General features: G+C 40.2%; 1 protein-coding gene across 1 annotated transcript; it reads left to right on the top strand.

Annotated features, from left to right (window-relative positions):
• Window positions 1-2,282: 2,282 nt before the first annotated feature.
• Window positions 2,283-16,324, top strand: Zranb2 (zinc finger RANBP2-type containing 2). The gene is given in 11 exon segments (XM_021660598.2): window positions 2,283-2,539; window positions 4,218-4,270; window positions 4,357-4,465; window positions 5,423-5,505; window positions 8,483-8,559; window positions 8,945-9,079; window positions 9,705-9,874; window positions 11,165-11,251; window positions 12,969-12,984; window positions 12,986-13,127; window positions 14,652-16,324. Coding segments are annotated over 11 exon segments (1,038 nt in total). The 5' UTR covers window positions 2,283-2,483; the 3' UTR covers window positions 14,762-16,324.
• The last annotated feature ends 43 nt before the right edge of the window (window positions 16,325-16,367 follow it).

Below are 16,367 nucleotides of genomic sequence, written 5' to 3'. Positions count from 1 at the left end.
TGTTAATTTGCACTTCCCTAACTTGCAGCAACAGAGGATGGCAGCAGGTTCATTACTGCTTCTCTTTCATATTGACCACAAGGAAAACTTGGATAAAACACACCCTTATCTATAGGCAAACTGCAGCAGAGAGTCAAAGCTTAGTGGTGTAGGTTTGTTGATGGTTGTTTCATTTTGTTTTGCTATTATCTCTTGTAGCTGGAAGGGCAGTGGTAAATCTATAGTAACATCACAATTAGTAATAATTCAATTAATTTTTAAAAAGGTTTCTAGCCATAAGAATTGAGGAAAAGCACATCTGTGAGCTATCAGTTTGTGAGAAAATACTTATCACTGCTCCCTCCCAACCAGAATGAGAATATTGGAGAAACTGTACTTCCATATAATGACAAGGAAAGGAAGTCTCTTTTCCCTCACCACTTCACCTTATGTTAGGGCCCTAGTCAAATCCTATAGCTATGACAAGCTGCTAAAGCTCCAAGGGAAACTTCATATTTCTCAAAAAAGAACCAAGAAAAGGAACACTGCAAGATAGTAGAGTATGTGAGAAGAATCTGAAAAAAAAAAAAATGGATGGAGACACATGTCCTCCAAATCTAGTATGAACCCACACAAGTTCTGCGCTTACTTATCAACTCAGTATGTACAAAACAAATCAAAGCAGAATGGAAATAATTCATGTAATGAACTATAATTAAAAGTACTGCTAAGGTACCAAAACAATCCAAGCGTTTAATCTATAGGACAGACTCAAGGCAGCACAGCTGGGGCTGGAGAGTGGGCTCTAGTGGTTAGAAGCACTCAGTGACTGCTATTCTGGAGGTTCTTGGAACAATTCCCAGCACCCACACAGTGGCTCACAACTATCTGTGACTCCAGTTCCAGGGGATCCACACCTTCTCCTGGCCTCTAAGGGCACCCAGTATGCATGTGGTGCACAAAGGTACATGTAGATAAAACACCCATATACAATTTACTTTAAAGCACAGCAAATAGTCAGGAGCTAACTGATATAGAACCAGTACTCACACGCAAGACTGAGCCTGTGATGCCAACCCAAGGATTCCTTGCTAAAAGAAAATAAAAATTGCACATTATCCAAGATAAAAATCCAGGGAAAAATTAACGATTATAGGATACAAAATAACTGGGAAGGCATGGACAACTATCTCAAAGTAAAATACAAACAAGAGCTTCCAAATGAGATGACCAAGATGTTATAATTTTTAAAGTGTTAGATATTAAAGCCAAAATATAGCTTAACAGTTTTTCTACTGGATATGTCATATGCTAGAAAACCTTTCTCATGTATATGCAAGAACCTGTGTGCAAGAATGTTCACTTACATATTGATCACAATGGCAAAACTCAGCATATGAGGATTAACTCTAAGAATGTTTGCATGGGTGTTGTGACAAAGTGCAGGATTTAATGTTCAACTGTCACAGGAATTATTAACCATCTGTGTAACTGATATAAAGGTGAGCGACATGGAATTACCTGCAAACTCAGAAACGAAGCTGAACTGAAAACAACTCCTCTGTAATAACAAATTATCCCTATTTCTAGCATACAGTACATGAGCTAAATCTTATAAACTCAAAGTATCAGCATTAAATCTTTGGAAAGGCAGTGAACTGGAATCATAAGACACCAGTAATTGTATCAATACTGACAATGTCCTATTTTTAAAACCTTTGGATGTTCCCTGGAGTACACGGCTTAACTCTTACACATACATTTTTAAAGCTACTGTTGTTTTTAAACAACATTCCAAAAAGGAGAATCGTCTTCTTTCATTATTATGACCTTTCCATCCAAATATGAAGCAGCGTGGCTACACAAGGATTTCTAAGCCAAATGGAGCCAAATGTGAGACCCTGTTTTCTCACAGGGAAATGTCTGGTGTTTTCGTGTAACCTACTGAAACCTGACAGAGGTTCGAAGTCGGTCTGGACGAAACAGTCAAATCCGGGACAACCTGGGCTAAGCCTCAGACTCTGTCGAAAACAATCAAAATAAAATCTCCAAAGACTAGAACCGCCCACCTTTTCACTCGCCCCAGTGAACCCTAGCCACCTCGCAAGCCCATACTTCCAAGTCCTGCCGAGTCACTTCCGCCTCCGTGCCTCTTGCCCCGCCCCGGAAACGGAAGTTCCGGTCTCTGGGGTCCTTCAGTCCGCGGGGAGGGGGGGCTCTGCAGCGCCTGCGGCGCCATGATGGCCGCCGGGCCGGGGTGTCCGCACGGCGCCTGCTCGGAAACGCGGTAAGGCCGCATCGGGGCAGACCCTCAGGTCGGGCGACCGGTTCTCGGACGTCGTCTCCGCACGGCGGCTCCAGGCTCGCGGTCGGAAGGCCTGAGACCCCCCCACACCCTACCCCCAGCGGAGGGCGGGTCCGGCGGCTCGCGGACAGCCCGGCGCGAGGCCCCGCGGCTCCGGTGGGGGACGTCGCTGCGGGCGGCCGTGCTGCTGGCGTCCAAGATGTCGACCAAGAATTTCCGAGTCAGTGACGGGGACTGGATCTGCCCTGACAAGAAGTGAGCGCAGCGGGGCGGCGGGGGCCCGGGGGCGCGGGGCGGCCCTCGGGAGGGCGGCGACGGGGCCGCGGCCTTGGTGGGGACGGCGGGGCGGTCGCCGCCGGCCTTGAGCGGTCGCGGGCGGCCTGCACGTGATCCCGCGCGGAGCTTGGCGCTCGGCTCGGTGGCCCGGCTCGGAGCGCTGTGGCGGCCGCTCGCTGGGCCCTGCGTCCCCTCCCCACGGCCCCGGGCCTTCCAGGCCTGCTGACCCTCCCCAGTGACTTGGCTTTTCGCACCCTGCTGCCGGGAGGCAGGAAGCCCGGGCGCGGACGTGGCGGGGAAGCAGGTGTGCTCGGCTGGTGGCCACAGAGATCGCACTGAATGGGTGTCCCTGTTTAGAAGAAAAGAAACCGTGATGCACTAGCTCGCATTCCTAGAGAGCCAGAGCCAAAGCTGGCTGGAGGAAGCCTGGGTCGGTTGCCAGTTGTTTCCCGCAGAGCGCCCAACTTGGAATGTCTTTGCTAGGAACTAATTGTTTGCTTACAGTTAACACCGAAATGGCACGGCGTGTGGAGAGCAAGAAAATGATGCCGCTCCTATTCACTCGGTTGGTAACCACCTGGGTCGGTCGGTGTTACCAGACTCCAGCACACTAAGTCAGCGGAGCACTAGCGAGGTCCTCTTGGGCTGTCACTGCAGGGAACTGTGACACTTTGGAACTGGCCAGAGATTAAGACGCCGGTAGAAAATGTGCTGTGTGTTCTTACTAAAAACACCCAGATATTTTGGAAGGAATCTTCTTTCCTGGTCCTGAACACCTAAACTCGGCAGAAACAATGTTATTTCTACTGAATATATAAGTCAAGGAGACCGTTCTTCGGAATATATTTTCAGAGTTGCTTGGATCGTGTATATATGTACATATATACACGAAAAGCAAGTTGTATGGAGTCGTTACACAGCCTTTCAGTTCTTTATCTCAGCCAATTTTTTTAATCGGTGGTGGCGTTTTTTTTTCGTTTTTTATTTAAGCATTGTTACCACCCCACTTCCTTCCTCTAAAAGAGCATTTCATCAGTTCTTTGGAGTCCTTCAGTACTTGTTCTTACCTGGTGGATCTATCCGTTGATTTGGGAGGAGATGAGTTGTTGTTTTTTTTTTTTTTTTTTTGGTTTTGTTTGGGGTTGTTTGTTTGTTTTGTTTTGTCTTTCTAGACAGAGCTTCCATGTGTAGCCTTGGTTGTCCAGGAATTCACAGAAATCCGCCTGCCTCTGCCTCCCCATGCTGGAATTAAAGGTGTGTGCCACCACCAACCAGCTTTAATTTTTGAGCTTCTTCTAAAACTCAAATTTATTACTTGTACTGAAAATTAATTTGGTGGGTTGTTTGTTTGTTTTAATCTCTGGTATCTTGTCTAATTGTTGGAAATCTGGTGACACTTTGGAACAAGGGAATTTATTGTAACTAGTGATACATGCTAATCTGAAGATAGCAAGGTTCGGCTACTGAAATGGTTACCATAGCGTAAGAACAAGGTTTAGATTTTTACCTGGCTCTTGTTTCTCCCTGCTGATAACTGGTGTTAACATGATGAGGTAAGCCTGTTCTGTGTTCCAGAGTGAAGTGAAGACAGTGTAAAATGTAAACATTTTAGAGATATCTAGAACACTACTTTAAGTGCTTCTCATTTTGTTTTCAGGTGTGGAAATGTAAACTTCGCTAGGAGAACCAGCTGTAACAGATGTGGCCGGGGTGAGTGCTCATGGGTGATTCTTTCCTGCTGTGTATGCAGACCATTTCTTCCCAGGATTTAAGTTGCACAATTTGTCTGTTTTCAGAGAAGACCACTGAGGCCAAGATGATGAAAGCTGGGGGAACAGAAATAGGAAAGACGCTGGCAGAGAAGAGCCGGGGCTTATTTAGTGCGAATGACTGGCAATGCAAAACGTATGTGCTTCAGATTGCTGTGTGTTACTGCAAAAAAAATGTTTCCATCACCACTCAGCAAGATGGTGAACTCTTTCTAACGTGACAAGATGTTACGCCCTTTTAAGCCGAACCTTTATTGGCCTTAGTCTAAGTATAGTGAAATGGAAATTGTAAGTTTTATCATTACCAGTTGTTGCTGTGGTGTTTATGAGCTGATAACCAAGAGATGGGGACATTGAAGGCCCTGCAGTCTACTTCTTGTTACTAAAAATTGCGTAGTTTTGCTGTGGGATTGTTTTGTTTTGTCTCTTATAATAAGAAAGTAACTTTGAAACCCTAAGTTGTGTTCCATAAAAAAAAGTGTTTCACGTTAGATTTCTTAATATTATTGCCTTTTAAGTTTATATTTCATTTTGTGATGATTTTCCCAATCTCCACATTTTGTGTTATGTAAAAAAATTCTATGTATATGAATGAGCACTGTATCAGAAAGTCGTCGTCTTAGGTAAAGTCCTGGTCCTATAGATAGACCTTGAATCTGTACAGAAAACCCATCTGAAACAAATATGTTACAGGATGTAGTGTACTGAAAAGGATTTCTTAAAGGGCACTAAACAGCAAGCATGTTTGGAGGTGAGACCTTACTCTCTAAGGCAGATTCAGAGATGACAGGTAGTGGAACTTTTAATTAAAATGCTGTGTTTTCCCCCTGAGGAGCAGAACTTCTAGTTATGTCACTTCCCAAAGTATTATTTACATTGAGTAGATTTTGTTCTCCGCCTGCATAGGTGTGTCTGTTCTGGGAATTACGTTCTTTAGAACAATGTTTTGTTCGCTTGTTTTTTTTTTGTTTTTGTTTTTTTAACATGATTACTTAATGAACATTGCTTTGTACTAATTTTTCATTGCAAATTTTTGAGTAACATTTTTTCAATGTTTGGGGACCTTCTGATTTGTTGTTTTTTACAATTGTAGTTGCAGTAATGTGAATTGGGCCAGAAGATCAGAATGTAACATGTGTAATACTCCAAAGTATGCTAAATTAGAAGAAAGAACAGGTAAGATAGAGTGATATTCTAAAGACTCAGTTATTATACTACCTTCTCAGGAAAGGACAGGGAAAAAAATAAGAGAATGTGTATCTTCTCCTTTAGTTTGTTTTTGTTGTATGTTCTGTTTATGTAAGCCCTTGCTGTGGCCTCATACTGGTATAAACCATGGATGGCTTTTACCCCTCAGCTTCTGCCTCATTCTCCTGTGTGCTAGTATTACAAGTGTATACTAGCACACATTATGTTATTTACTGTTTTCTTTTTCCCCTTAGCACTCAAAAAAAAAAAAAATTGTTTCATAATTTTAGTTTACCAAATAGGGTTTAGTCTCAACACTAGCATTTGGGTTTCGAGGATACTTTTCATAAATCCTTTCTGCCTCCCTCTGCTGATGGATGGTAGTTGGTAACGATAGCATATACCTAGTGTGCCAAAAAGGTAAAGGGTACTTTTAAAGGCATCCTGTTAAGCTTAAAAAATACTTCTTAACGTTAGCCACATTTTAGAATTATCAGAGAAACTAAAACTACAAAACATAAAACTGTAATTCTTTTGTTGTTGTTTCATTTGCATTTTCTTTTTACTGTTCAAGAACTGTATATGTGAATGTGTGTGTTGATCAAATTCACAGGACAGACGTTCCCTTACCTACAGCTCCTCTCATGTTCCCTTTCAACCTCTTTAAACTACCGAGTACAGTTAGTGGTGGCTGTATGTGTATGGGATCATCTGTGTACTGGATCATGGGTAGCATCCCTGGGCATGCAGCTTACAGGAAGAACATCTCAGCTTGGATGGGACTTCATGAGTTGCTGCTGGCCCCCCACCCATGCTGGGACTTTGGCAGCTTGATCTTTTGAGAGTATTGTGCACACAGTCCACAGCCATTGTGAGTTCCCATGCTATCTGTACAGTACAGCAAATAACCATTTTACCACAGTGTATTCCACTCCTGATGTCTCTAACAGTCTTTCAATCCTCTTTTGATGGTCACTGAGTCTTAGTAAAGGTTGTGGTATAGATGTGCCTCTCACTTAGAGCTGAGCACTTCACACATTCTTGCACATTGACTGTCAACTTTTGTATTAATCTGTTACAAAAGAGGCTTCTCTAGTGATGGTTAAGAGATGGGTATAAAGGTAAGATCACGATCAGTGCCAGGCCTAGTGGCAAACGACTGTAATCCCAGCACTCTGGGAGGTAGAGGAGGCCAGCCTAGACTACAGTGAGAGTCCAGGACAGCCAAGGCTACACAGAGAAACTCTGTGTCGAGAAACAAACAAACAAAAAGAACACAGGCAGTGTGTGTTCCTTACCTGTGTCTATTTACCGGGCCCATTGTATTGGGCTCCCCCCAGAACCTGTGACTTATTCAGCCATGAATTTTTTCCCCATGTTAATCCCATGTTTGAGTCTGTCTTCTGGAGAGAGCTGTAAGTCCAATCAAAACATGGTTAGTTATTTCCATAACAGCTTTGGGCATATCTGGAAAGGCCTCTCCTTATTACCAGCAGGGTTTGCAGCTTAGTCAAGACTTTGATTACTTTTCTTCCCTTGGTATTATGCCTAGAACCTTCTAGCACTATGAAATTAGGCAGGAAGGATAAAGCTTCCAGATACCAGCTTGATTGTTCCATGTCCTGTGATTCAAGTATGCCGTGCTTCTCATGAGAGTATCATATTGTCTGTAAACTCTTCATACTGTATCAGCTCTTGGGCTTCCTTGGGAGTGGGTCCCAAAGCCTAGTAATTGTGTGGATGGTATTTGGTAATTGTTGACTTAAGTAATCACTATGATTTCTGTCGATGGTGAGCCTATGGCAGAATATAGTTTTACCATTGCCAGCAATTAACCAAATCATTATCTTGTTGAAATGTGATTATGTAACAGACAGTGCACATACTCAACATGCATGTGAGGCTCTTGAGTTGGTAAAGCTGCTTTTCTTGTTTGCCTTTTTTCCCTGAGTGCACAGCACTGTCCCTGTTTGATTTCTGGAGATCAGAGACCTAGAGGTAGGGAGACCTTTTAGATCAAGTCCTATCAGGCTTCCTTCCCCTCCCTCCTGTCTACCTGCTTTTTTTTTTTTAATTCTTGATGTGTGAGAGCCTTATAACCTACCATCCTGGATGTTCTTTTTCATCCCTTGGATTGCAGCTCTGACTCCCAACTACACCTTCGCTTTCTGCAAGTGCCGCCCTGTCACCTCCTCCTCCCTCAGTGCTCTGTGTTTCTCCCTGGGTTAGTCTGGACTTCATCTCCACTAAGTATTCGGATTCTTCAAGGACATTTCTCGGTCCCTCTCTCCTTTTTTTTTTTTTTTTTTTTTGTTTTCTGTATAATTTCTTCTAAAACCAAAGTTTTAAAGTATCAGTAGATATACTGTATTACCCAAACTTGTATCTCCAGATCAGATTTCTTTGAACTACCTATAGAGCTCCTTATCTTACAATGTCATGTAATTGTGGGATTCATTATATCCTAACTGAATTTGTGATTTTCTCCTAAGACCTCACTTTTTGAAGAGTGTGTCTGTCATTAATGCTGCCCATATCAGGATGTGCCCCTTGGTTTCCTGCTTCCTGGCTCTTTGTTCATTTCAACTCTACCTTCAATTCTGTGTTATCTGATATAAAATATAAGTTTAACCTATGGTTCTAATAAGCCCAGATTTTGAAGAATTATAATGGAGAGGAAATTCCTTTTAAAACTTTGTCATAGCGGAAGATAAACATGTTTTGCATATATATTTCATAAATGACTTATGGAAAAGTTTTGAGTTATAAAGAGTACTGTAAGTACTGCTATAACCGTGCAACTAAAATAGATCTGACTTATTCTCTATCATGATTTTTAACTCGTAAAAAACTAGTAATAAATAACCATCATTGATTAGACTTTCATTTTCTGTTAGCTGAGAAAAGTGAGCATAATAATTTGGTTACTTGAGTTGTTACAGCAATTTATGCCCTCTCTTTAAAGGATATGGAGGTGGTTTTAATGAAAGAGAAAATGTTGAATATATAGAAAGAGAAGAATCTGATGGGGAATATGATGAGGTAAGCTCTCAGTGGATGTGGGCAGACTAAATTTTAAGTTGGAGAAATTTAATAAATACCTAGAGTCAAAACAACTATGAATGTGTGTGCATGCTTATAGTAGAGGGAGTGTGTATGCCTTTGTGTGTCTCTAGAGGCTATAGTTGATAGTGGGTGTCTTATTTTAGGAGATGGGGTCTTGTTGAAGCTATAATTCAACCATTGGCTGGACTGGCTGACCAATGGGGGATCCTCCATCTCCACTTGTAAGTGCAGGGAATACAGGCAAAGATTTCCATGCTACCTTTCTACATGGATCCGAATAGGTTTTGAAGATAAAATAACCTCGTGTTTTCAGCCTAAGGAAATATTGAATGTTTGTTTTTTGTTTTTTTGTTTTTTCTAGTTTGGACGTAAAAAGAAAAAATACAGGGGAAAGGCAGTTGGTCCTGCGTCTATATTAAAGGAAGTTGAAGATAAAGAATCAGAGGGAGAAGAAGAGGATGAGGATGAAGATCTGTCTAAATATAAGCTGGATGAGGTAACGTCTCCTATTCTTGCTCCTCTTTTTCTTACTGGCACTATTCTGAAGCACAAGGTGCTTTTGACAACTGAAGCATTGGTGGCCATACGTCTCCACCAGGTAAGGAGAAGGGAGGCCATATACTACTGTCTCACCAGGGATTAGGAATGAGGAGGACAGCTTTCACTCAGTGGAGATGCTCTCTGGGCCTGGAAAGTGAATGTTTTAAGAAACAAGTGGTGTATTTACCTCTTTGTTACATGTTTTTAACCCTCAAGCTTATGTCAGCACACTAGGGCGTTAATTGCACAGAAGCATGCAAACGTTACTGTAATACAGAGAAAACAGTATTCTAAACTAAGGCTGGTCGTAGTGGACCAAGGAGTCTGGACAGAGCTCTAAATTGCTGCTGTTAGTTTGGTGTATGTTATGAGAACCAGTGGGATAGCTCCTAGGATCCTATGTGGACAGTCCACACAGTTCACAAGTCTGTTCTGTCAGATGACTTTGGTGGGTGAACTCCCAAATTGAAAATAAGCTTGCCTTTAAATATTTGGTAACAGATCCATCTGAATAATGTTCCTATCCTTTTTGTTGAGTATTGTTAATATATAAATGTCTAAATAGGATTAAAATTTTATAGGACGAGGATGAAGATGATGCTGATCTCTCAAAATATAATCTTGATGCCAGTGAAGAAGAAGATAGTAACAAAAAGAAAACCAATAGACGGAGTCGCTCAAAGTCTCGGTCATCTCACTCAAGATCTTCATCACGTTCATCCTCCCCTTCAAGTTCAAGGTCCAGGTCCAGGTAAACGGGTACAGGCGAAGGGTAACACCAGTCAAAATGTCAGTATCTAACTTTTTACTTATAAACCTTATTTTACTACTTAAATAAGCTTTTTATTTCAAGTATTTCAATCAAGTTATCTTAGCTAGACTTTGTCTTTGTATCCTACAGATACTGCCCTGTATTTTCAGAAATTCTACACCTTAGAAGTTGCTTGTTCTGTGTCATCCTCTTAGCTTAGACTAGAGTGACTTACGTATAAAAGCACTGTAAGGATGTATATCTAAGTAGGCAGTGTGTGGTCAGATGTTGTTGAGTAAAGTAAAGACTTATTTATTTGTTTAGAGGATTAGCTCTTACATTTTTCTGGGCATTAATGATATTTGCACAATTTTTGATAATTTATTTTGGTATCAGTCTTCTTAATAAAGGAAGAAATCCAGCCATGGATGCTTATGCATCTAAATAGTCCAGGATATTCAGTTGTTGTGAACGTGTGTTTGATAACATGATCAAAAGTAAATAGTGCTTCATACAGCTCAGAATTAATGACCAATTGTATTTAAGAATAAAATGTATTGCCAGCTATTATATTAGAACTATAAAGCCTAAAATTAGAGTACTTTTAGAGTAATTTTGAGGGCTGGGGAATATACCTCAGTGATAGAAGCTTGTCTAGCATGTATGGACCCTAGGCTCAATACCTAGTCCTCTCCTCCATCGCTAAAAAAAAAAAAAAAAAAAACTTAGTTCTGAGATAAAAGTGTGTGTGTGTCTCTCTCTGTGAGAACAAAGTAAAGATTGTATCAGAGATGTCATTTGTGGTTTTCAGAGTATGAGTGTTCTATTTCTCTTGGCTCCACAGTGTATCAGCAATGTGATTAATGTAGAGCCCTGGTTGTTGTATCTTTAATTGTCTCAGACAAGCAAGTGAGGAGTGAATATCAAAAGATGCAGCAGTTAGGACTTTCTGCCTAATAGACACTGGAAACAGGAGATGAAAATAATAAGCCACTATGGAGAATTTAAGTGTAAACTGTAACATTGTGTAATAATTGGTGGTGCTTGTAGCTTACAATCTGGGGGCAATTGGTAATTTAATCAGGCTTTGAAAATGGTCACTGAGTATTTTTAACTTAATTTTTATTACAATAAGAAGCTTTGAGTATTTTTGCTTAGAAAATGTGTATCTTGCAGAGGCCCTTTTTATGTGAAAAGTGCACTCTTAATATATGTCTTTCTTTCAGTGTTCATATCACAAAGTTTACAAATGTGGTCCTAGGGGAAAAAAATGCTTCCGTGTTGTTCCAGGTCCCGCTCAAGAAGCTCTTCCAGCTCCCAGTCAAGGTCTCACTCCGGCTCCAGAGAACATTCCAGATCCCGTGGTTCGAAATCAAGGTGAATGAGGTAGCACCTCTCTGTAAAGCAGAGAGGAAAGTACTTACAGGCTTCAGAAGGCACCGCTGCTTTCCCTCATGACTCTGCTTCTGTTTGTCAGTTTCATTAGCACTAGGAAACTAATATACTTGCCTCAGCTGAAACTCACCACAAAATGTTTCCATTGTGTAGTATGCCAAGACATTTCCATGGTTGAATAAAAGGGGCAGCTTTGTATCCATAGCTAAGATGTGTGATGTAGGAAGGTGAAGCCAAGTTGTGCTTCAGATAGCTAGTATATTGATACTATGATTTCAGTTGTTAATTTTAAATATGATACGCAAGTGAAAAGTCACTGCTGAAAGGAAGACCAAACAGTCCGTTACACATCTTCAAAGCAGATTTTGTTTTCAAGCAAATGTTTACAGAAGTAGCTTGGTGGATTTTATCTAGAGTTTCTATGGAGTGCTGTGTGTGTTTAATCAATTTCATTGACTTTAAAGAATATTACAAGTTATCTGTGTAACAAACATTCCTCCTAAAACTAAGTCAAGTAGGATATTAGCTCAGCTAGGGTTTAATAAAATCCATGCTGTGAACATGGTTGTGTTTAGCCAAATATCAAAGGAGAATGATTGTTAAAAATGCAACTGAAACGCTAGCTTTTTACTTTCTTGGAAAACTCTGTACTTTATCAGAATATGCTGCCTTTCTGTTAGTCACTGTATTGTTGTCTACCACAGGCGTGCAGCATTAATACGAAAGCCTCTAAAATCTCACTGTGGGCTCACACTGTGGTTTCCGAGCCGCTCTCCTGGAGAAAGGCTCACTTAGTTGAGCCCATTCTAGCAGTTGAGGGCAGATCCCATTGAGCCAGTGCACAGCAGCGCAAAGGTGCTTTCTTAAGTGTGTTACTACCACGCTGGTGCTCACTTCCAGCCCTTGAATCTCGGTGTGCTCCCTTCGGGAACTGTGGTACTGAGTGTACACAACAGCCTTCATATCCTTCCCAAACATTGTAATTGCTTGCAACTTTCCAAAGAATTCTCCTTTTGGGCTTTCTTATTTTGTTCTAAGCCCAAAGGTGAATTTTTTGGGAAGTTTGAGCTAAATTCCTTCAACCAAAATCTGTAGCTGAAGATATAATTTTCATTTTAAATTGCACATTTACTTCCACCTAAAACATGTGAACTTGACCACTTCATACTTCAAGGCACAGATCTAAGCACAAGTCAAGTTTTAAAGCTGCCAGGCTTTGCAGTTTACTGTCTGACTGGGCTGTGTCCTTCAGTTCTCTGTAGCACCTTACCTGTAAGAAGTTGTCATCATTGTCCTCAGCAAACTTTCCGTAACATGGATCTGCCCCACAAACAGAAGAGGCAAATTTTCTGTTTCTCTGTGACTGCAAAGTCACGGAATTGAAGTTACCTCTTGATTTCACTACTTATGAACTTTAAATTGGAAAGCTATAAGCGATTATAAAAATATTCTGTCGTAATTTAGTAAGTTGCTTTTTAATTGCCAAGGGGTAAATATTTAGAATGTTTTAAAGATGAAATTAAAATTGTTGTGCATAGATAGAACATGTTCATGATTGACCAGAAGCCTTCTGCTGAGTAAGCAGTAAGTATTCCCTCTTACAAGATCCTTGTAGTCACAGTCCTGTTGCTTTTGGGAACTGAGCACACTCCACTTCTGCCCTTAATGAAGCGTCTGCTTTGTCTCTCAATCAATGAAGATCCAGCTCCAGGTCCCACAGGGGCTCTTCCTCCCCAAGAAAAAGATCTTACTCGAGCTCTTCATCATCTCCCGAGAGAGACAGGAAGAGGAGTCGCTCTCGGCCTTCTTCACCTGCTGTTCGCAAAAAAAGACGAACGAGATCACGGTCACCCGAAAGGTTTGGGTTTCTGTAGAATAAGAATGGGTGTTCTTATGTATATAATAGGTGGACTTTCTAGGCGAGGGCTAGATTTCTTTCTACTTTGTTCTTTAAATTGTACTTTTCATCTTTAAACGTCAGAATTCAGGTTACTTTGTTTAGCTTGCTTATTAACTTTAGAAAAAGTTACAGGACAGACTATTCTCTGGTTATTTTATTGTTTGAATTTTATTTCCATGTATATTATTATAGCCAACTCTCGGTTATTTTTGTGTTTTTAAATATCGAAACCCAAAAGCTGTATGTTGAAATAATTTACATGTGTTTTTTAATAATTAAATATTAGAAATGATAGGATACTTGAGCAGGATTAACTTGCAACGCCACTGGGGTCTGTCCTTGTTTAAGTATGTACACAAGTGTTACCATAGCAAGTGACTTTATGCCCTTCACATGGAGGTTAACCTTGTAGTCAGTACTTTTTTATCTTACAGTCCAGATCCATTTTTCCCTTTTGAAAAGGACCCTCCCGGGGTCCTTGTGTCTAGAGTGCACTAGTCATGTGTCAGCCTTTTCTGCAACAAACTTGATTACTTGGTTTCACTAATTGTCTCTTGGTTCTTAATGTATTAATTATGATTTGTGGCTTCGTTTGTAATCTTGGCAACTTTTCCATATCCTCTCAGCTTGTGAAAGAAAAGAATGATCGTTAGAGACTGGTGACGGCTGGGTTCAGAGGGTAGGATCATGTCATTGCTACTCTCACAGAATTAGATGTCCTTCACACCTGAAGTTCAAGATTATACCCAGTCTTTTTTCCATGCATTGTTTATAAGAAAATTACTCTGTACTGAGTGAGATTCGTTCTGTTGCCTTCTTACCCACTTCTGCAAATTTTTATCTTAGACACATAGAATCCCCTAGTTTGCTGTCATCTAAACTTAATGCACATGTTCTTTATTCCATAAGCCAGGTGATTGGTGAAAGTACTAAACAACCCTGAGCCCAGGGCCAACCCCTACGGAACACCTCCACTTTGCCCAGGTTGATACTGACTTACTCATATTGGCTGCATGACTCTAGCACTTTAGCTAACTGTACAGTCACCTTCGTGAGCTAGACTTCCAGAACGTCATTGCTTTGAATGTACTTTCTCATGCACTCAGAAGCCATGCTGTGTTACAGAGACCTGGTGTGCTCTCTAGTACAGCTGACATGGATTTTATCACACACCTACCTTGTACGTGTAGTATGGTAGTATGGCTTTTTTTTTCAAGGCTTTTCCTTCATTATCTTGAATAATTGAGAGGTGGCTATATTTGAAATGAGTGTCTATTCTTCAATTGTAGAGTTTTGAGTTAAAGTCACACCAATTCTGGGCTCACATTCAAAAGTGTATGTAAGCTATTTTAGGTTTTAATTACTCCTTCGAGCATCAAGGTAACTAGTGTTTCCTCTGCTCTTTTTGGTGTTTGCAGTCTTAGGAACAGTAGCTTAGCATAGTGCTATTGACAGATTGTGCTGCTCTCTTATGTCTTACAGGCACCACAGGTCGTCTTCCGGATCAACTCATTCTGGTTCCCGTTCAAGTTCAAAAAAGAAATAATGTATTAAAATTTACATCTTTACAGAACATTGAGTACAGTGCATGAAGCATATTTTTTAGGAAGTTGATGTCTCATTTGGTCAGAAGTGCTACATCTGCTAGTAGAGGTGCATGCCTTTATTGATTTTCAAAACAATACAACTGTTTTTTTGTGAAATTGAAAGTAAATTGCATTTTAAGCCATACTGTTCCCCAGATGAATGTTCTGTTATTTACAAACATCTGCTTCGTTTAAAACCATCATAGCTACAGAGTACTTTGTTTCCTAATTTAAATCCTTATTCTTTTCATTCCTAAATGTGCTATTGACAGAGATGGGGTTGCCTGGGCTTGCCTGAACTTCAGACACATAGGCAAGGGTAATAAACTAGTTGTAACAACCAATTCATGTTCGTATGGGAGTAGTAGTCAACCTGGTTATATTGTTTACCTGGGCCAGTAATTTCTCACCAGAAGTTACCTACATTGCAAAGCTGACAACTGAGAACTTTAAATTCTCTGTGCTGAGGGTGCCTTAGAATCATTGTCTCTCCTATCAGCTGTACACCACTTTTAATGCAAGAGGATCTTAGCAATTGCAGATGGGAAGGAGTATCCACATCTTATTGCAAAATGCCTCTGAGATAGAAGTTTAAGAAATGTGCATATCCTTTAAATCTAGTTACCAAATGTTGTACGTAATTAATAAAGGTTTAAAAAAGGATAAATCATAGTTAATGAGCAAATTGAAGAAAGCTTTTGAAGCCTGTTTTCAGTGACAGGCTGATAGAGACATGAATTTAAGTGAACATTTGCCTTGAGATGTCTCATTTTTCAACACTGTAGATATCTAAGTAACAAGAATTTTTATATCTGCATGATTTAAGCAAAATCATTTTTCTCCTCACCTGGAAAAAAAAACATATGGCTTAAAATGCTTTCAGAGTTTTATTTCTCAAATTAAAATCTGGTCGCTTGAGATCCATTTTGTTCTCTAGTTTAAAAGTTAAAACGTTTCTCTTAACAGTCTCTTCAGCAGCAAAGCAAGGTAAGTATCTAAGGGACCGACAGTTGTGCTGGGCTCCTTGTTAGGGAATTACTTTTCCTGATTCTCCTCTTTAGTATTTGTCTGCTGCAGTTTAAATAAAGCATTCTAAGATGTATAGTAGACAGATCAAACAAAATGTTTTTATTTTAGTGTTTTTCTCCTCAACTGATCTAAAGATGAAAACAAAATATTGTACGTAGAAGTATTTTGGTAATATTTTTACAAGCTTTCCTGTGTTTTTTTTTTTTTTTTTTTTTTTTTTTTTGTCTTATTTTCCTTGCTGCATTTACTGTAGGTTGCACACGAACTCTTACTCTCTTGTAATTGTGCCTCAGACTTCTTGAAAGTCGATTTTCTGAGTTGCCCAGATCTTCTAGATCCGACCTGTTAGCCTTGGTTTGTTCTTGTGCTTTCTGTATTTAAAACTTGGGCTGTACTAGGCAAATACAAGATTATAAATTTAGCTAATAGTTTACAAACAGTTCAGATGATTATGATTTGATTTGGTTTAATTGAGCTGTGCTAGTTCATTTCGTAAGGAAATGATACTGTAGACAAATGTAAATAAAATCTGTGAGTCAAGCATCAGGTGTTGTTTATTAGAAATAAAATAGAAAGTTTTAAG

The sequence above is a fragment of the Meriones unguiculatus genome, chromosome 10 (assembly GCF_030254825.1).
Source record: "Meriones unguiculatus strain TT.TT164.6M chromosome 10, Bangor_MerUng_6.1, whole genome shotgun sequence".
In the NCBI taxonomy this organism is placed as follows: domain Eukaryota; kingdom Metazoa; phylum Chordata; class Mammalia; order Rodentia; family Muridae; genus Meriones; species Meriones unguiculatus.
This window is presented reverse-complemented; position numbering and strand designations above follow the sequence as displayed.